The sequence below is a fragment of the Panthera uncia genome, chromosome D1, assembly GCF_023721935.1.
Source record: "Panthera uncia isolate 11264 chromosome D1, Puncia_PCG_1.0, whole genome shotgun sequence".
Classification (NCBI taxonomy): Eukaryota; Metazoa; Chordata; class Mammalia; order Carnivora; family Felidae; genus Panthera; species Panthera uncia.
In genome coordinates, this window is record NC_064808.1 from 7,000,576 (window position 1) to 7,021,053 (window position 20,478).

A 20,478-nucleotide genomic window follows, 5' to 3' on the forward strand; every position below is an offset into this window, starting at 1 on the left:
CCCCGGGGGATGGCAGAGTCTGGTCCAGTTAGGTCCCCGGTCTGCACGAAGCCAGCTGACAGCAGGGGAGCGTGCCCAGCTCAGTGCCTGTCTGGAGAGGGTGTGGGCTTAGGAGTGGCCAGAGCAGGTAGTGAGCAAAGTGGGGACAATAAGACAGGCCTCAGAAGGCCTCGTGGCCTCCTGTGAGCTGCAGGAAGAGGTCCTCGTCCAGTTCTTCCCTGCGGGCCCGCTCCCTTGTCGACAGGAAAATGTAGCCCCCGATGTACTCGTGCACAATGCGGCAGCTGGCAGACACGCAGCTGAAAGCCACGTTGATGTGCTCGTCAAACTCGATGGCGACCTGCAGAGTGAGCGGTCAGAGGGGCTGGTGGGGGTGGGATAAGAGAGCAGCCCCGGTCCTGCCCTGGCTGGGTCTGGCCTGGCCGCTGCGGTCTGGCCCCACCCCTGGCCGCACCCTGCTTCCCCACCCCCCACCCCCACCCCCCCCACCCCCGCCCCGTCCTCACTCCTGGCCCACCTGCCGGATGTCCCAGTTGACGTTCCACTGGCGCATGTTGCTGAAGCGCCAGGTCTTGACCACGTCGCCCACGGCCAAGTCGATGCGGATCAGTCTGTTGTTGGCGATGCCCAGGATCTCATCCTTCCTGCTGCCCTTGAACCTAGTTCCCCGGGGAGGACAGAGTGTGAGCAAGAGCCCTGCCCTGCACGGGCCCCAGAGCCCCCCCAGATAGCCCGGTGCCGTGCTCCGGAGCACGCTGTGCTCCTGTCATTTAGGTTCTCTGAGCCTCGAGTTCCTCTTCTGGAAGACGAGGGTTAACTGATCTAATCGTTATACTAGCATTCTTGGCGGCCTCAGGCAAAGTGTCCAGGCCTTTCGGTAACGACTTTTGTGGGTACCGGCGTCATCTGTTGCCTGGCTGTCTCTGCAGGCTGGGAAAGCGGGCAGAGGGCACTCCGTGTCATAGCAGCGGACCGCGGCCTCGAGAGGGACCGGGCTGCGGCAGAGCTGGGACAGGAGCTGGGACTCCTGCCCTCCTGGCCTGGTCTCTTGCTCTGGTGTCTGCTGCGGGGGCGCCCGCACAGAGCAGGAAGGGAGGCTTCGGGGGTGCCCCTCTCCAGGCAGGAGGGGAGGCCAGAGGGGAGCTGGGGCGGGGCCCGTACCTGACCACGACATAGGAGATGCCAAAGTCAGGCAGGGACTGCCAGGCCTGGATGAAGCGCAGCTGGGCCTCGGACAGCGAAAGTTGGGCCACGTTCTGGTGGGCTTCCAGGATCCGTGGGGTGAGCTGCGGGACCACATTGGTGAGGGGCGGCCCCGAAGTCCCCGAGACCCCCTGCCTGTCCCCATCAGGGAGACCGGATGCTGAGCCTGGAGCAGGGGCGGGGCCCAGTGCGGGGCCTCCACTGGGCGCCCTCGCACCACTCAGCAGACGGTTGCTGAGCCAGGCCCTGAGGTGGACTCGGGCAGCCGGGCCGTGACCCCTCCCAGGGGGTGGGGACCAGCATGCTCGTCTCAAGGACAAGGGTAGGAGAAGGAACGAGTGAGCACGTGGCTTTCTAGAGGAAGGCTGTGTGGAGATCCAGGGGCCAAGGGTGGCCAGGTAAAAGCCGTGGTCATTCCCCCCACCCACTTCCTTTGGCACCTGCTTGGCCTTGAACTTCCGCTGGAAGCGTGGGGCAACAAGGCCGTAGGGGTTGAGGCCCTCGGCAGAGGCGTCAGGGCCCTGGGGGTGGTTGCCTGAGCCCCCGCCACCCGTCCGCTGCAGGCTGAGGAAGGCCAGAATGGCCTGCACCTCGCTGGCGTAGCTGCTGTCTGCCATGGTGCGACCCTTAGAGGCCAGTCGGCAGCCGGCCATCCAGTGGGCGTACTGCTTCTCCTGGGGTGCGAGGAACAGGGGAGGGTGGTGAGGGGCTCGCCGGGCTCTGGTTCGGCACCCCACCCCCACCCCGGCCCTGTCCCCAGCCCCACTCCGGCTTCGGCCCGGCGCTGACCCCTGCCCGGCCCTCACTTACATCCTGGCACCTCACGTGGATCTCACTCATGCCCTCGGGGGAGGGTACTAGGAGTTTGATGCAGAACTTCTGGCCGGAGACATTGACATCGGGGACTACCTCACAGCCTAGAGGGAGACGAAGGGGTGGGTAGGAGGCTGGTGGGGGGGGGGGGCCTGCCTGAGAGGTCCCTGGGAGAATGCCGGCCCAGCACAGTGCCTCAGGACAGAGGTATCTTCCCTCTACCCCGAGGGGGAAACTGAGGTGGGCCAGGTGGGCCCCCAGCCAGCTCCTGCCCTTGTCCCCGTCCTGGCCCGGCGGCCCCTCACTCACCCTTGAGGTTGAGCTGCTGAATGGGGTCCCCCGGGGCCTCCTCCTGGCTCTTGTAGTAGGACAGCGTGGTCTCCTTGAACACCACCCAGTGCTGGCGGTACCCTTTTAGGGTCAGCTTCCGGGGCCTGAGGGTGAGGCAGGTGTGTGACAGGCTGTGTGCTCCGTCTCCACACTGGGCCCCCTCCAGCGGCGCTGCCGACCCTGGGCCCGAACTCACCGGAAGATCCGGAGATGGTCCTTGAGCTCTGGGATGGTGGTGAGGTTGTCCTGGGGGGGGAAGAGGAGTCAGAGGAGGGCCAGGTCTCCGCACACGACCCTGACCCCGACGCCAGCCCGACCCGGGCTCCTCCTCACCAGCACGTCTGTGGGCGCCGACCCCTCCAGCTTCACCTCCAGGTTGTTCAGGGCCGCGTCCAGGTCGTCCAGCCCGGGGTCTGCGGCGGCGGGTTCGCCCGCCTCCCCACTCTGGGACAGCTTGTTGATGTGGTACTGGGTGGGGCACATGGCCAGGGAGGGCTGGGTGGGCAGCCCAGGAGCCCACAGGGCCCTAAGCGGGGCGTCCCGAAGATGGGGCCCCACCCCGGAAGACCCCCCCCTGCCCTGGGTCTGGCCCGCGCCCCGGCCCCCCAGGTGCCCTGGCCCGCCGGGCACCTGCAGGGCTGCAAACACCATCATCTCCTCCTCGGTGCAGTCGGTCTCCTCCAACAGCAGGTCCCACCGCGCCTGCTCGTACAGCTGGGTCAGCCGCACCGGGTCCGTCTGCGGCAGGGGTGGGGGAGGCTGGGTTGGTCAGGTGCCAAGTGCCCCCAGCACCCTGTGCGCCCCGACCCCTTGAGCCTCAGCCTCCAGCCCTGCCCCCTGCACAGTGCCAAGTTCGTCTAGCGGCCCCACACAGGCAGCAGACCCCCAACTCCAGCCGTATGGCCTGCCCGGGCAAGTGGCACCGATCTCTCTGTAAAGCTTCCCGGACCAGGGGCGCCTGGGTGGCTCAGTCGGTTAAGCGTCCGACTTCGGCTCAGGTCATGATCTCACGGTCCGTGAGTTCGAGCCCCGCGTCGGGCTCTGTGCTGACAGCTCGGAGCCTGGGGCCTGCTTCAGATTCTGTGTCTCCCTCTCTCTCTGACCCTCTCCCATTCATGCTCTGTCTCTCTCTGTCTCAAAAATAAATAAACATTAAGAAAAAATTAAAAAAAAAAAAAAGCTTCCCGGACCAACGTCGACTGCGTGTCTACTGCGTGCCTGTGGGGGGGCAGAAGGGGGACCGAGTAAACCAATCAATGAATGAGTAAGGTGATTCAAGACTTCGATAAAAGCAATCAAGGAAGTAGCTTCCGTGGGGCCTTTCACTCGTGCCCTTGGAAAAGGGCACCACGAGGACGATGGCGATGACAGAGGATGGAACTGGGATGCATGGAGCTCCTCGTGAGGAAGCATTCAGGGGAGTTGTCCTTGAGGAGATGTCGGACTGCCCTGCGGCCTGAAGGATGGCCACGGGCCACTGACGGGAAGAGTGATAGGAAGAACCTTCCAGAAAGAAGGAACAGGGACTGCAAAGCTCACGGGTCAGAAGACCAAGCCCATGGTCCCCCTGCAACCCGCCACAACTGACAGCAAAGGCGTAAAAAGGGTCAACCCAAAGGGACGAAGGGAGCGGGAATCCTTGCAGGTGAGGCACGCGGACGACATTTTGGAAGATGGAAAGCAGAAACGGGAACGGGAACTGAGTTACGGGGAGAGAGAGAGCCGGGATTGCTAACCCGTCTCCCCTCTCCTGTTCTGCGGTAGAGGCACTAATGAGTTCTGAAAATAGGCGGAAAACAAACAGCAAAAAGAACACAGATCCGGACAGAGGCATCCAGGGCACGTGGCGGCTCCCCACCGGGATCCTCCGGCCGAGGGGTGAGGGTGGGCTGCCGTGAGGACGGCAGAAGGGGTCTCAAAGGAGCCGGTGCCCCCACTCCCTGCAGCCCAGTGACAGCCAGGCACCTGGCAGAGGAGAGATTTACGCTCTGGCGATGGTGAGCCAGAGACAGTCTAGGCACAGCTGGGCGAGGGACGGCACTGTGCTCGAAACAGATGAAGAAAGTTGACGTTCTGAAAGGTGAGACTCCCCCAAGTCCCACGGTCGCCTAAGACATTGGCAGTGAGCCCTCTGTTCCCAGTCGGGAGATCAGAGGGTTCACGGCTGAGAAACTGACGAGCCAAAGAGAAACCCCTTACAAAAAACGGCATCCTTACCCCAGCGCCCCCAGGAAGCCCCCAGAGTGCCAAGCTCTATTCACCGGCTCAGGGTTTTCAGGGGCTTCCCGGAGCCTTGCCTCTCACCACGAAAGGGCAGGCAGGGATCACCCGCGTGTAAGGGAAGCTGCTGACGTCAACCACAGGGACCAAGATGAACAGCAGAGAAAGAGCTTAGAGGAAATGAAATCAGTAGGGAGCAGAAGAAAACTTCAACCAGTCAAAATCCTTAGAAAGACAAAATGCTGCGTTCCTAAAACAAGGACAGAATGCTGTGTTTAAAAGGAGCATAATTATAAAGGTTTAGTAATTAAGACTGCAGTCCAGCTGGAATTGGTATTTGTATGTGGATATTTGTTTGTTTGTTTTTAACATGGGTACCCTGGGGCGCCTGGGTGACTCAGTCGGTTAAGCATCTGACTCTTGATTTCAGCTCAGGTCGTGATCTAGTGGTCATGAGATCGAGACCTGTGTTGGGCTCAGCATTGGATGTGGAGCCTGCTTTAGATTCTCTTTCTCTCTCTCTCTGCCCCACCCCTGCTCATGCTCACTCCCTCACTCCCTCTTAAAATAAATAAACATTAAAAATACATATATAGGTATCCAATGGACCCAGTATCATTTATTGATTCATTTATCCGTTCCCAGTGACCCTGGGGTCCCCTTTGTTCTAAGTCAGGGGAATATAAACGTATGGGTCTCTCTCTGACTCTCTGTGGTTCCATTGGTCAACTTGTCTCTCCAGCTGGACCGCAGATCTAAATACTAAAGTTAAAACAATAAAGCTTTTAGAGAAAAATAGGACTACATCTTTGTGATCTTGGAATTAAAAATATATATATTCTTTTTTTTTAATGTTTATTTATTTCTGAGACAGAAAGAGACAGAGCATGAGTAGGGGAGGGGCAGAGAGAGAGATCTCACAAACCGTGAGATCATGACCTGAGCCGAAGTCGGTCGCTCAACCGACTGAGCCACCCAGGCGCCCTCCCCTCCAAAAAAAAAGATTTCTTTTTTTTCAACGTTTTTTATTTTTGGGACAGAGAGAGACAGAGCATGAACGGGGGAGGAGCAGAGAGAGAGGGAGACACAGAATCGGAAACAGGCTCCAGGCTCCGAGCCATCAGCCCAGAGCCTGACGCGGGGCTCGAACTCACGGACCGCGAGATCGTGACCCGGCTGAAGTCGGACGCTTAACCGACTGCGCCACCCAGGCGCCCCCAAAAAAAAAAAAAAAAAAAGATTTCTTAAACAGGACACAAAAGATATCAATCATAAAAGAAAAAAAAATATTTGAAAATAGAAGGCAGATTATATTAAAATTAGGAAGGTCTTTTTATCAAAATAAACCATCAAGAGAATGAAAAGGCAAAGCACGGGGTGGGAAGACACAGTCACAATATACTTATCTGACAAAGTATTACTCACGTACAGAATATATAAAGACTTCCTATAAAGCAATAGGAAAGATAAGCAATTCAACATTAAAAGTTGTCAAAAAAGGGCGCCTGGGTGGCTCAGTCTGTTGAGCATCCGACCTCGGCTCAGGTTATGATCTCACGGTTTGTGAGTTCGAGCCCCACGTCGGGCTCTGTGCTGACAGCTCAGAGCCTGGAGCCTGCTTCCGATTCTGTGTCTCCCTCTCTCTCTGACCCTCCCCCATTCATGCTCTGTTTCTCTCTGTCTCAAAAATAAATAAACATAAAAAAAAATTTTTCTTAAGTTGTCAAAAAAAAAAAAGAAAAGTTGAACAGAAACTTGACAAAAGAGGATATCCAAATGGCTAGTAGCCATATGAAAAAGGGCTCCACCTGATTAGTCATCAGGGAAATGTGAATTAAAGTCGCATAGGAAGCACATAGTGGTTGTCTGGGGTTGGGGGTGGGAGGGGCAGTTACTACAAATAGCACTAGAGAAATTTCTGGGGTGATGAAATACCTCCCTCAAAACTTGATTGTGGTGATGGCTGCACAACTGTGTAAATTTGCTAAAGATAATCGAACTGCATGCTTACACTGAGTGATTTTGTTGGCATGTAAGTTACAGCTAAGTAAAGCTGTTAAAAAAACAACAACAAATAAGCAAAAAAACCATACGAGGGGCCATTACACACCTACCAGAATGGTTACCACAAAAAAAAAGAGAGGAAATACCAAGTGCCAGTAAGGTTGTGGAACAAGGGACATTCTCATGCACCTGCTGAGAAATGTGTGCAGAAATGTGTGCCCATGTTCATTGGAAGACATTACAGGAATGTTCGTAGCATCCTTATTCGTAATCGTCTCAATCTGGAGATTGTGCAATGCCCATCAGCAGTAGAACGGACAGTGAATTGGGGTGTATTGACATAAAGGAACGTTGCACACCAATGAGAGAGAATAGGCTACAACTATGTGTAACATACAAGCATGTGAATCATACAAACATAATGCTGAGTGGCAACAGCCAGACAACTGCGTGATTTCATTGATGTAGATTTCAACACAGCCAAAACCATCTATCGTGTTAGGATTAATCTTAGTGCCGCCCCAACCATGGGAGATACTGCCTAGAAGTGGTAGGAAGGAGGCTTCTGGGGGCTGGTAAAGTCCTGTTGCTTGATGTGTTGGATACATTTGTACATTGCTCTAAAAGTATGTTATACTAAAACAAAAAACAAAAAACTTTACAAAGGAACACTCCGAAGACAAGAGCTCTTAGAACGTAAAAGGGTAGTTGCAGAAATTAAAAATTCAACACATCATTTGAAAGATAAGTCAAAGCACTGTCCAGAAAGTAAAACAAAAAGGCAACAAACTTAGAAATGACAAAGAACAACTGGGGCGCCTGGGTGGCGCAGTCGGTTAAGCGTCCGACTTCGGCCAGGTCACGATCTCGCGGTCCGTGAGTTCGAGCCCCGCGTCGGGCTCTGGGCTGATGGCTCGGAGCCTGGAGCCTGCTTCCGATTCTGTGTCTCCCTCTCTCTCTGCCCCTTCCCCCGTTCATGCTCTGTCTCTCTCTGTCCCAAAAATAAATAAACGTTGAAAAAAAAAAAAAAAAAGAACAAGGGGCGCCTGACTGGCTCAGTTGGTAGAGTGTGCGACTCTTGATCTCGGGATTGTGAGCTTGAGCCCCACAGTGGGTGTAGAGATTACTTAAAAATAAAAAATCTTAGGGGCACCTGGGTGGCTCGGTCGGTTAAGCATTTGACTTTGGCTTGGGTCAGGATCTCACGGTTCGTGGGTTCGAGCCCCGTGTCGGGCTCTGTGCTGACAGCTCAGAGCCTGGAGCCTGCTTCAGATTCTATGACTCCCTCCCTCTCTCTCTCTCTCTCTCTCTGTCTCTCCCCCGCTCATGCTTTGTCTCTTTCTCTCTCAAAAATAAACATGAAAGAAAGAAAGAAAGAAAGAAAGAAAGAAAGAAAGAACCTTAAAAAATGAGAAAGACACGATAAATGTCTACATTGTTTTCTTTGAAGAATCAATCCAGGGGGTCTAATATCGACTGAGTTCCAGCAGAAAGGAATAGAAAACTGGCGGGGAGGAAATGATTGAGATTATTTAGGGTATTTCTCCAGAACTGAAAGACTCAGGTTTCTGACTTGAAAGGGCTCCGCAAGTGTGCAGGTCAGTCAACAAAGATAGATCCTTACTAGGACATAGTATTGAGAGATTTCAAAGCATCATGAGATAAAGAGAAGATCTAAAAGCTTCTGGTACCTCCCCTCCCCGTCCAAGAAAAAATAAAAAGGTCTCATACGAAAGGACTAAAAATAAAAATGGCACTAGACTCCGCAATAGTAACACCGAGAACCAGAAGGACGAGGGGAAGGTGGCTTCAGATGTGGCAGAAGAATGTTTCCAACCTAGAATTCTACACCTGGCTAAACTATCACGCACGTGAGGGCAGAGTAGTGAACTTTTCAGACATGCAGGATTTCAACGCCTTTATCAGGTTAGGGGAAGCTGCCGAAATATATGTTTCATTCAGAATGATGAGTGAGGGGCGCCTGGGTGGCTCCGTCAGTTAAGCATCCGACCTCAGCTCAGGTCATGATCTAGTGGTTCATAAGTTCGAGCCCCATGTCGGGCTCTGTGCTGACAGTTCAGAGCCTGGAGCCTGCTTTGGATTCTGTGTCTCTGTCTCTGTCTCTCTCAAAAATAAATAAAACATTAAAAAAAAAAATGAAGGAATGAGTCAACAGAGGAACACAGAAGATTCAGGAACCAAGAAGTCCAGTAGAGGAATTCCCAGGAAATAGACAAGGGCAGTCCAAGGACAGCAGCTGTGCAGGGATCCCACTCTACGGTTCCAAGGGAACAATGACGCTGACTGATTACCTAACGTGATCCACCCCAAAGGAGAAGCCACAGCCACGTAGAGAATATCCAGAGAGCCATGTGGGGAGGGGGTCTCTCTTCTAACTGTGCACAATTAATAGAAAAATAAGAAAATAAAATATAACAATTGTGCACTATAAGAAAATGTTGTTTTTAAACTTTTGTTTTAAAAACAAACGAGAACAGGGGCGCCTGGCTGGCTCATTGGCAAAGCATATGACTCTTGATCTCGGGGTTGTGAGTTCAAGCCCCGCGAGGCATGTGGAGATTACTTACAAATACAATCTCGAAAAAAATAAAAACAAAGAGAACAACAAAGACCCGTCGCTGGATTTTAGATGTTGGACAAGAGACCACACAGAACAGTGGTCCCGACGGAAGGGAAACAAACACAGCGAATCCTAAGATTGCCCCAGATTGCTTACTGCCCAGAGAGAGCCCAGCCTATTTCCCGAGGTGAAGAAATGGAGTTGAGCATTTGGTGAGTTCACGGCAGCTAGATTTCACAGGACAGAGGACTGGAGAGGAGAGAGCTGCCCAGAGAGAAAGCTCCGGAGAGCAGCAGAGGGCTCCTCCTGAGTCTTTAGCTAAGCACTGATCGACGTATGTGTGGAAGGAAATTACCCAAAGCTGATGGGAAAAGAAACATTTGAAAGGAGCCAGGTGGAACATTTGCCAGCAGTAACCTACGGGGGGAAACGGTTCACGTTCCCCAAAAGCCAGATTAAAGAAACCTCATGATGCATGGCACATTGGGAAGAGTTCTCAGAAGGCAATTGTCTCAGTAATGGGGTAAATTAGCCCTAGATGAGCGGCTGCTTTTGTCCTGTCTAATTAATATTCAAAGCAAGCCTTGGAAGGATTGAACTGTCTCTAAGTAGTTTAACTTCATCCCTAAACAAAGTTTAAAAATAGTTAAAGGACTACAAAAAAAAAAAAAAAAAATCTAGCACCCAAGAACATAAAAAGATTGCATTGTCTGGCATCAAATAAAAAATGACCAGGCGGGGCGCCCGGGTGGCTCCGTCGGTTAAGCAGCCGACTTCGGCTCAGGTCACGATCTCGCGGTTTGTGAGTTCAAGCCCCGCATCGGGGCTCTGTGCTGACGGTTCAGAGCCTGGAGCCTGCTAAGGATTCTGGGTCTCTCTCTCTCTCTCTCCCCTCCTCTCCTCACACACTCTCTCTCTCTCTCTCCAAAATAAATAAACATTAAAAAAAAAAAAATGACCAGGGATGAAAACAAGCAGAAAAATACAACTCATAATGAGGAGTCCATAGAAACAGATCCAGAAATGAGACAGATGATAGAATGAGTAGGTAACAATCAGGAAAAGTTATTATAAATATATCACGTGTGTTGAAGGAGGTAGAGAAAAAGCAGGAGCATGTTAAGGAGAGACATGGAAACTATTAAAAAGGTCACAATTAAACTTCTAGGCATGAAATCCACGGCAGATTAGATGTGGCAGAAGAAAAGATCAGTAAACTTGAAGATATAGCAAGAGGGCGCTTGAGTGTCTCAGTTGGTTAAGTGGCCAACCCTTGATTTCTGCTCAGGTCATGATCTCACAGTTCATGAGTTCAAGCCCCACATCGGGCTCTGCTCTGACAGAGTGGAGTCTGCTTGGGATTTTCCCTTTCCCTCTCTCTCTGCCTCTCTCTCTCTCTCAAAATAAATAAATAAACATTAAAAAAAAAAAAAAGAAGAGCAAGAGACCTACACAAAATGCAGCACAGAAAAGTAAGGCTGGGGGGGGCGGGGTGCCTGTGTGGCTCAGTCCCATAAGCGTCCGACTTCGACTCAGGTCATGATCTTATGATTCGTGAGTTCGAGCCCCACATCGGGCTCTGTGCTGACAGCTCGGAGCCTGGACCCTGCTTCAGATTCTGTGTCTCCCTCTCTCTCTGCCCCTCCCCTGCTTGTGCTCTGTCTCTCTCTCTCTGTCTCTCTCTCTCAAAAATAAAGAAACATTAAAATTTTTTTTAAAAAATAAGACTTGAAGAGACATCTAAAAAAAAACGAACAGGGCATCAGTGGGCTGTGGGACAATCCTAAGTAGTCCAATAGTTTATATAGTTAGAATCTCATCAAGAGAGGGGGCAGGAAGAAATCTCTGCAAAATTTTTCAAATTTGGGGCGCCTGGGTGGCTCAGTCAGTTGAGTGTCCGACTTCAGCTGAGGTCATGATCTCGCAGTTTGTGAGTTCGAGCCCCGCGTCGGGCTCTGTGCTGACAGCTCGGAGCCTGGAGCCTGCTTCCGATTCTATGTCTCCCTCTCTCTGCCCCTTCCCTGATGCTCTGTCTCTCTCTGTCTCTCAAAGATGAATAAATGTTTAAAAAAAAAAAATATATATATATATATATAAAATTTTTCAAATTTGACACAAACTATCAACTCACAGATACAAGAAGCTCACTGAATCCCACGCATGAGAAACCTGAAGGGAACCAAGGCACATGATAATCACGTTGTTTTAAGGCAGTGATTCAGAAATCATAAAAGTAGTCAGGAGAAAAGACACATTACATACACATGAATAAAGAATGACAGGGGACCCTGCTGGGAGCCACGCAAGCCACAGGACGGTGTGGGGACATTTCTTCAGAGTGCCGTTAAGTAACAAAACTGTCAACCGAGGACTCTACACCGAGCTCTCACAATCAAAGGCAAAATAACGAGTTATTCAGACATACAAAAGCTGAGAAAGAATCATCACCACTAGATCAAGCACCACAAGAAATGTTCAAGGAAGTCCTTTGGGCGGACAGAAAATGATACCAGCTGGAAATCTGTATCTATGCACAGGAATAAAGAGACAGGGAACGGTGAATGTGTGGGCAGAAATAAAAGACTGTTATATTTTTAAAAATGTCTTTACAGGACAGTTGGCTGACGGAAATGAATCTTGATTATTCTGATGTCAACATCCTGGTTTTGATACTGTCCGTAGACACTGGGGAAAGGGTACCCGGGTATCTAGGATCTCGGGGATTCTTTTTTTTTTAAGATTTTATTTTATTTATTTATGTTCAAAAGTGTATTTCTTTTGAGAGAGCCGATATCAAGAGTTGGATGCCCAACCAACTGAGCCACCCAGGCACCCCTAATATTTTATTTTTCAGTAACCTCTACATCCAACGGGGGGGGTGCGAACTCACAACCCCGAGATCACGAATCACACGCCCCACCAGCTGAGCCAGGCAGGCGCCCCTCTGTGTATCATTTCTCCCAACCTGCCTGGGGGGATCTCCAGCTATCACAAAACACAGTTTCACAAAAAAGGACTGACTGGTTAAAGTAAAAAATAATAGTGATGGCCACTCAACCGTTCTACTCCTAGATGTACACCCAAAAGAAATGAAAAGATACGACCGCTCAAAAAAACCTGTACGTGGATATTCACGGAAGCATCATTCGTTAATAGCCAACATGTGGGCGGGGGGAAATGAAACATCTTGTGATTGCTGAATGGATAAATAAAATGTGGCACACCCACGCAACGAAATGCCATTTTGCGGGGCGCCTGGGTGGCTCTGTCGCTTAAGCCTCTGACCTCAGCGCAGGTCACGATCTCACAGCTCGTGAGTCTGAGCCCTGCGTTGGGCTCTGTGCTGACAGCTCGGAGCCTGGAGCCTGCTCCGGATTCTGTGTCTCCCTCTCTCTCTGCCCCTCCCTGCTCATGTGTGCGCTCTCTCTCTCTCTCTCTCTCTAAAATAAACATTACAGTTGTTTTTTTTTTTTAAATACCATTTTGCAATAAAAAGGAATAAAACAGCGAAACACGCTAAAACATGAAACCATGATCCCAACGGAAAGAAGCCAGTCACAAAAAGCCACACACTGTGAGATCTTATGTATATGAAACGCCTGCAAAGGGCAAATCTAGAGACACAGAAGGGAGACTAGGAGTTGCCTGGGGCTTGAGGGTCAGGAATAAACGGGAGGGACTGCTGATGGGGATGATTTTGGAGGAGGTGATGAAAATGTTACAGAATGTGCTGATGGCTGCCCAGCTCTGTGAATGTACCAGAAACCATTGGGTTATACACTCTGAATGGACCAATGATATGGTATGTGGATTATTTCTCGACACAGCCGTCATAATGACAGCAACGACAAGAATGGCAATGTCTTGCAGGCTTTGACACAAGCAGAATCCAAGAATGTGATAACGAGAATATAGAGGCTGGGAGGGGACATACAACCGTCCTGTTGTCAGGTTCTCGTGCAGAAGTGGTAGAATATTATTGGATGGTAATAGTGTATGTGTACTATAACCCCTAAAGCAACCACTCAAAAAATTTTTGGCGGGGGTGGAGCGGCGCCTGCGTGGCTCAGTCAGTTAAGCGTCCGACTCTTGGTTTCGGCTCAGGTCATGATCTCACGGTTTGTGAGTTCGAGCCCAGGGTCAGGCTCCACACTGGCAGCATGGAGCCTCCTTGGGATTCTCTCTCTTTCTCTCTCCCTGCCCTTTCCTGCTCACTCTCTATCTGTCTCTCAAAATAAATAAACTTAAAAAAGAAAGTTTTTAAGTATAGCTAAATAAACTAATATAAAGGAGATAAAATGGAATCATGGAAACCGCTCAAGGGAAGGAAGGCAGGAGAAACAGAAGGAAACAACAACAAATCCCCAGGAGAGGGAGGGGCTGAGTGTAGAGGGGAGGAAGGGGGACAGATAGGTGCGCAGGGACCAGATCAGGCAATGGCCTGGGGGCTGGGCAGCGGGGGGGGGGGGCAGTAAGCGGCCATAGGAGTGAGTTGACCCCTAGGGTATGCTCATTCTAGGTGCGGTGCGGAGGGTGGGGAGTGCGCCAACCCACGTGACACAGACGAAAAGCAGGTGGTTTGGGGTTTTCATTCAAGGGACTGGTGAACGGGGACGCAAAGATGGATGAGGTGGGAGGGAGGGAAAGGGAAGGATCCAGAATGGTGTAAGTGCGGCCTTGCGTAACGACTCCATGAAAGGTGGGAGGATGTCCCGGGCAGGCTGGGAATCAGGACTTTGTTCAGGCAGGTCTGTGAGCTGAGCGGGGCCGCCTGGACACTTGAGTCTAGAGCTCAGGGGACAATGTCTATGCTGGACATGACGCACTTGTGAGCTGTAATGGGCAAAGGGGGTTAAGGATGGCTGAGGAGTGAGTTTCTGGGCTTGCTGACCCCCAGAGGCTGCGGGGACAGGAGGAGACCGGGGGAACCCGGACAGGATATCTGGAGACACCCCCCCACCCCCCCGCTCGCCTCGCCCCAGCTCTCAGTGAGCAGCGGACAAACAGCAGGTGTGCTTCCACTGTGTGGATGGGGACAGAAGACGCTAGGACAGATTTGGCTGAGGAGAGAGAGGGAGTCCAGGAGCACCCATAGGAAAGACTTGGAACCAGGAGGCAGGAGTCCGGGGAGCAAGGACACTGAAAACAGCATTTAGAATTTCTGCAGTAAAGGGCGGGGGGGCAAGAGAAGGGGTCACAGGTAAGGGAGCACGTGTGGGGGGCCTGACAGTTTCTGAGAGGGACGCATGGAGCCCGTCGATCGCCGGTGGGGACGGCGGTCAGGGAGGGGGAGACACACGCAGCCCCTGCCCGCCAAGCCTCGCCCCTGCCCACCCAAACCTACAGCGTCACCGCTGCCAGGAAGCCTTCTCTGAGTCCAGGTGCCAGGTATCTGCCACCGGAGCAGACTGCTGGGGGCACTCGCCGCTGTCTACACTGCTCTGCGGTCACTACCTGCCTGACACCCCCCTGAGAGACAGGCCTGACGTCGGTCCCGGCTCAGCACCTTGTTGGCGGAACTAATAAACAGGAGTGTGGATCGGCAGACGCCCTCCTAGTCTCTCGCGTTCCCCGAGCCCAGACCCCCGACCCTAAATCCGCATGTCTCATCGACCCAGCCCCCCCCCCCCCGCCCCGACCCAGCTCACCTTGGGATCCAGGTCGAAAAAGCTGTAGTACTTAAAGCGAAGCCAGAGCATGTCCCCCGCCTTGACACCCTGCTGCATGAGGCACCGCGACGAGTCCAGCCACCTGGCCCACAGCACAGGGCAGAGGTCAGGGCTGAGACAGGAAAGGTTCCGGGGCGTGGTGGGGGCTGGGCAGGGGGCTTGGGGGCAAGCACGCATATAAGAAAGGCCCGGAGACAGGAGGTATGGATTTGGGGTAAGGATACAGGGGAGGGCATGGACCTGGAGGTGGGAGCCCGGACACAAGGGGACATGGCTCCGGGGCGCAGACCCGGCCAGCCGTGCACCTGCTGTGGAGCTGGGTCTTGTCCAACAGGGAGCTGGGCCGAGGCAGGCGCTGCAGCACGAGGGGGTCCGGCGGTGGCTGCGGCCGGCTCAGCATGTGATAGCAGGCCTCGGTCTGCGCACTGTCTGAGAAGTGGGCTGGCATCCCCCGGAACAACGCAGGTGCCACGCCTGGAGGGCAGGTCGGGGTCAAACAGGCCTCAGGGGCCCCGGCGCCGGTGCCCAGCCCCCGGCCTGCCCCGCCTGTCTGTGCTCACCCCCAGCCAGGACGACCTTGGTCAGGTCATACAACTCCTCTTCCGGCTCCTTCTCCTTCTTCTTCTTCTCCTTCTTCTCAGGAGCCCGGAGCAGAGACAGTTCCTCAGGATGCCGGATACCTGAGGGGAGCTGGGACCTCAGCAGGGGCCCGGGACCTGCCCCGTGACCTCCCGCTCCTCTCCTGGGTACTTTGGGGCAGGTCACGGCCCTGCAGGCGGGATAGGGAACAGGACCGTAAGGACAAGGTGACAGTGACTGGGCCTTGTAAAGCAGGGAGACCTGGCCCCTCGCAGGACCTTGCAGGGTGGAGGATGGGGGTGGGGGGTGGGGAAGCAGCAGGGGACTCACTGAGGAGGCGGCAGATGGCAGCCACCGCCTGGAAGAGGGGCTGGGAGAAGCTGGCCCGGAGGCGCACGGCGCGGCGATTGGGCAGCCGCAGGATGATGGGCCGGTGCTGGGGTCCGAAGAAGAGGCGGGCATCAGCCAGGATACCGTACTTGTCCAGCGTCCAGTGGGTCTGCAGCAGCCACTGTCTTTTCTGTTCCCACCAAATGGCGTGGTCTGACCAGTCCTGCTTGCGCTCTGTGGGGGCACGGGGGAAGGGAACGTGCATCAGCCACGGAGGCGCGCCGGGCGCGGAGCACAAGCGCGGTCCCTCCCCGGCCCAAGGCAAGGGCGGGCCTAGGACTGAGGTCACAGCGGAATAGCTCTTTGCTGGCTGACCCTGCTCATTTCTCCGGGCTCAGTCGCGACCTCACTTCCCAGGGGAAGCCCCCAACCCAGATCCAGGTGCCCCGATCTTAGTGCCTCCAGCCCACTGGGCTCCCCCACCCCCCATCCAGCACCTCCCCGGCCTTCCTGGGAACCCAGGAGGCAGAGGCCCTGTTGGGAGCCTGGGACCGTGCCCGGCACGCGGCAGCGGGCACTCCGGAAACATTTCTTGGTTACGAGCTCTGTGACCTTGGCCGAGGCCTTAACCTCTCTGGGCCACAGTTTTCTAGTTCGTGAGATGTGGGCAGTCATCACTCCGAGCCCGTGGGCACCGAACGACGCCTGCGCGGCGTCTGTGACGTTTGACGCAGGCACGTGAATGCCAACGAGGGAGGATACGGTCAGAAATGTGAAGACTTCTCTCGCGCTGCTGCTGGTGACAGGGGACGCGTCTCCCTCCAGGACGGCGAGCTGAGGTGTGGTGAGCACAGGGAATGGGCCCAGCCCTCTAGAACGTGCCCAGTCCTTCCTCACCAGCGGCGCAGGTCTCCCTCTCCACCCGCGCTGGCCCCTGCCCTCCCTCCAGTTCCCTCCTTAGTGTCACAGAGCTGCTTAAATGCAAGAGATTCTCTGGCTCCATCTGGCCCACCTCTCAAGACGCTTGAGCCTCTGCTCTTGCTCTGTTCTTGGCTTTGTGGCACCCACTCCCCCATCTCCTCTTGCCTTTGGTTCGTGTTTTGTCCTCCTTGGCCCTTTTATTCCGGCCTGCCCCCCGTCCTTCCCTGCTCCAGGTCCCCGTCCTTCCCCAACCACGGCCTCTTCCCGGGGCTCGTCTAGTCCACAGCTTCGTCTTCCTGCTCTGATCCCCAAACGCACGGCACCTCGGGGTCAGGCCCTGCCCCGCGCCCCAGGCCAGAAACCCACACACCCACCGGCTTCGGCCCCTCCAGAAACTTGTTCACCAGGCCATGCGCCTGCCTCTGGGACAGAAATGCGGCGACTCCGAAGCACTCGTGGTGGGTGAAACTCACTCTGCCTGAAGCTGGACAGAGGCTCTTCTCCCTGCTTGCTGACTTCTCAGCACGGGTGACAGGACCTCCCTGCCAGGCCTCAGCTCTGTCTCTTTCACTTTTAGCCTCCGCATTTAATCGATGCCAATCTCACCCTCCTGCCCATGCTCACTGCCCACGGTAAGAGGCCTTGTCTCCCTGCCTCCAGCCCACCCCCTACCTGAGGGGCCTGTCCACGTGTGAGCCTTAGCCACTGAAAGGCCCTTCGGTGGCCACTTTCCACCTCCGGGGTAGTCCAAACTCCTACCGGCGACCACCCCAGTCTCTTCTGGTCACGCTCCGGGCGTCCTCCCTGGCCTGGAGGCCCCAGTTCGGAACACCCCCACGCTCCAACATCACTCCTTGCCCTCCCGGTGATGGGCCCCCTGTCGGGACTCTCCTGGGGAGTCTCCCTGTCCTGGCTCCAGCCCCCGTGCCGTCTGTCTCTCCCCCTGTCCTGGCGGCTGTGGGGTCCGTCTCACCTGCCGGGCCACACTCCAGGTGGCACGGGGTTTGGCTGGACTGAGCCCCAGTAAGACATTGATACACTAAGGAATGAGCGGGATTAGGAGGGGTGGGGACAATGTCCCCGTTGCGGGGGACAGGAGCCGAAGGGATTTTCCCCGGTGGGCCCAGCAGTGGGTGGAGGGATCAGGTCTGCCTGTCCGTCTGTCTGACTGACTCGTTTAGGCCTCTTGCAATGCTCGCGTGCCCCGCCAGGAAGCCGACCAGGTCTTCCCTTGGGGCCCCGTCTCTTCGCCCCCTCTGCTTTGGCTCAGCCTGGGCCCGGCGGCCTCTTGGTCTGACACCCAGTCTCCTGAGGGACCCTCTGTTCCCCACTTCTGCTTTCACAGCCTCGTGGGCACTGCCTGTTGGAAGCCCCCCGCTACCTCAGCCTTGTGGCCAGGCTGTCCCCGGGGCGGGGGGCCCGTCCGTCCACAAGCCAACTAATCTGCCTCCCAGGCTGCACGTGATGGGGTGGCTGGGTCTGAGGAAGCCTGCCCGCTCCCCCCGCTACTACCCGCAGGTGGCCCAGGCCCCAGAGGTCTCCTGGCTGAAACGATCATGGGCCTGCCTTCCCGCTCTGCCTTTTGGGGGTGTGCCTGCTGCCCGCCCAGGAAGGGGCAGCCCCTCTCCCCAACAGGGGAAGGGGACAAGAAGCCCCCATGTCACTAGCCCCGCTCCTCTCCACGCCTGCCTGGTACCACAGGCTGCTGTGCTGTAACTTCCTGTGGGGGCAGGGCCTTCCCACCCAGCCCAGGCCTGTCACCAGCCTGCAGAGGGCTTCCGCCCTGCAGAGAGGGTATGGGAGCGGGCCTGGTCTCCCCTCAGACCCTGAATGGCACCTCTGCCTCGGCCCGGGCAAGGCCCCTCTTGCCCCTAGGAGTGGGCGAACGGACTGGGGCCAGGTCTGCTCCCTGGGGACTTAGCAGAACCAGCTAGGGTGGGAGGAAGGGAGGGAGACCGCGGGAGGGAGGGGAAGTTGGGGAAATGTCTTTTTTGGAACCAGATGATTAAGGTGGTGCCTGAGTCACTGCGGCAGGGTTATCGAGAGCTGCACAGTCAGATGGCCCGGAAGTGCCCAGGGACCCAGTTATAGCCGCCCCATGGTGCTGAGGTCAGCAGCGGGGACAGCGGTTCACTCACTAATCTCCTCCACGATCTTCAGGAGCACCCCGCCGATGTGCGACTCCCCCGTGACCCGGAGGGTGACCGACTCGGCCTCCGGGTCCTCCTCTCCCACAAACACCCGCAGCTCCCAGGATGAGTCGATGTAGTCACCGGTGGCAGTCTTCATTCCCGCCATGGCTGCGGCGACTCTACAGAGGGTGGGAAGGAGGCAACGTGGGCAGGGTGCCGGGGCCTGCTAGGCTGCCCGTGTTCAAGTCCGGGGGGGGCCCCGTGGTGACCTGGACAGGCGGCCAGTATGTCATGGCAGCATCACGGGTCCAAGACACGGGTGCCAATTTGTTCCAGGCAAGCCTCAGGCCCCCTCTCCATTACCGGTGGTTTAACTGAATTGGTGTTGTCCGACCCGCTCCCACCTTCCAGATGGGAAGACTGAGTCCGGGTAAAAGTAAGAAGGGGGCTCACCCAAGATCACTCAGCTTGAAGCCAGCACCCGGCACAACCCCTCTCTGCTTCCCCGGCTCCCATTTTGCCCCCCAAGCCCACCCTGGAGGGGTGGCAGCTGCCCACCCTGGAGAGAGTTGTGGACCCAGGTCAGGAGATACGTCCAATCCTGGCCCAAAGCTCAGATCCAAACAACCCAAACCAGCCACGGCCTCTTTAGGGTGGTGGAAAGTCCAGAGTGCCCCGTGGAGAGAGGCATGTGGGCAGAGGGGCCATAGGAGGGTGAAGGAAAGGGTCCCTGGGCCTTCAGCCGCCGCCCCACTTACCTTGCCTGTTAGGGTTTGGGGGCTGCAGGTGTGGGGGCTGGAGTACCGCCCACTCCCGGCCTCAGTCTAAACACCTGCAGATCAGTGAGTGCTTCCTTCCCCCTCTTCTCTCTCTCTGGAGCTTCCTTCAGAGGGCAGCCCCTTGCACCTCCTTATCAGGAGTGGGGCGGGCTCAGCCCCTCCCCAGGGCGGGCTGGCGCTGGGTGCAGGAAGCGAGTTGCCAACATGCGGAGGGTTCCAGTTGGGGCCCCACCTTTGTTCCCAGTGAGCACAGGAAGCAAGGAAGGAATGGGCCCGTGCCCCCTGCCCCCCCCCCCCCCCCCCCCCCCCCACCGCGAAGTGTCCCTCATCTGGAGGGAAGCTCGGTTCAAACCAGAAAAGCCACCAACTCCTGCTTCCTGCACGAACCGTCCCCTGTAGGAAGCCATCTCCCATCTCCAGCCTGTCACAAAGTGGCGGCCTTTGGGCCATGAAACACCACCGGGCTGTCAAGAGAGAAAGTCATGCCATTGAAAGGATCGGATCCGGGTTATTTAGGAACCTGGGAGGTCAAGCAAGTTCAAGCCCTAGAGGTCCCTTATCACCACAGACCCTTGAAGAAGACCCCGAAGGGGAAACAATTTTCTTTTCTGGGCCCCCCATAAGAGCCTGTTTTTAAACATGTAAACCTCAGAGCTGTGCAGGGGAATGGCTGAAGAGAAACTGGTCCCTGGTCATTCACCACCTCCCCACCCCACCTCCACTCTGTCCCTCCACATGTGACACGCTTGATCAGTAACCCCCAAGGGTCCCTCCTGTCAGGCCCCTACTCAGATGTGACCTTGGAGGGTCCCATCATCTGCACTGGGATGTAAGTTTTTTTTTTTTTAATTTTTATTTTTGAGAGACAGAGCGTGAGTAGGGGAGGAAGAGAGAGAGGAGGAGACACAGAATCCGAA

At 55.1% G+C, this 20,478-nt stretch overlaps 1 protein-coding gene across 1 annotated transcript; it reads right to left on the minus strand.

Annotated features, from left to right (window-relative positions):
* Nucleotides 1-160: 160 nt before the first annotated feature.
* FERMT3 (FERM domain containing kindlin 3) lies at nt 161-19,682 on the minus strand. Its single transcript, XM_049643742.1, has 15 exons — nt 19,541-19,682; nt 18,789-18,961; nt 15,730-15,963; nt 15,381-15,500; nt 15,126-15,294; nt 14,800-14,902; nt 2,977-3,084; nt 2,680-2,814; nt 2,543-2,592; nt 2,326-2,450; nt 2,014-2,120; nt 1,644-1,877; nt 1,162-1,286; nt 518-659; nt 161-340 (listed from the first exon to the last, which is right to left on the minus strand). The coding sequence occupies exons 2-15, from the start codon at nt 18,946-18,948 to the stop codon at nt 161-163; spliced, it is 1,992 nt and encodes a 663-aa protein (XP_049499699.1). The 5' UTR covers nt 18,949-18,961; nt 19,541-19,682.
* Nucleotides 19,683-20,478: the final 796 nt, after the last annotated feature.

Coding starts and splice junctions, on each gene's coding strand:
- FERMT3 (XM_049643742.1), bottom strand. CDS start 18,948: ATGGCGGGAATGAAGACTGCCACCGGTGACTACATCGACTCATCCTGG. Junction 2,451..2,542: donor GACCATCTCCGGATCTTCCG/GTGAGTTCGGGC, acceptor CCTCACCCTCAG/GCCCCGGAAGCTGACCCTAA. Junction 341..517: donor TCAACTGGGACATCCGGCAG/GTGGGCCAGGAG, acceptor CTCACTCTGCAG/GTCGCCATCGAGTTTGACGA.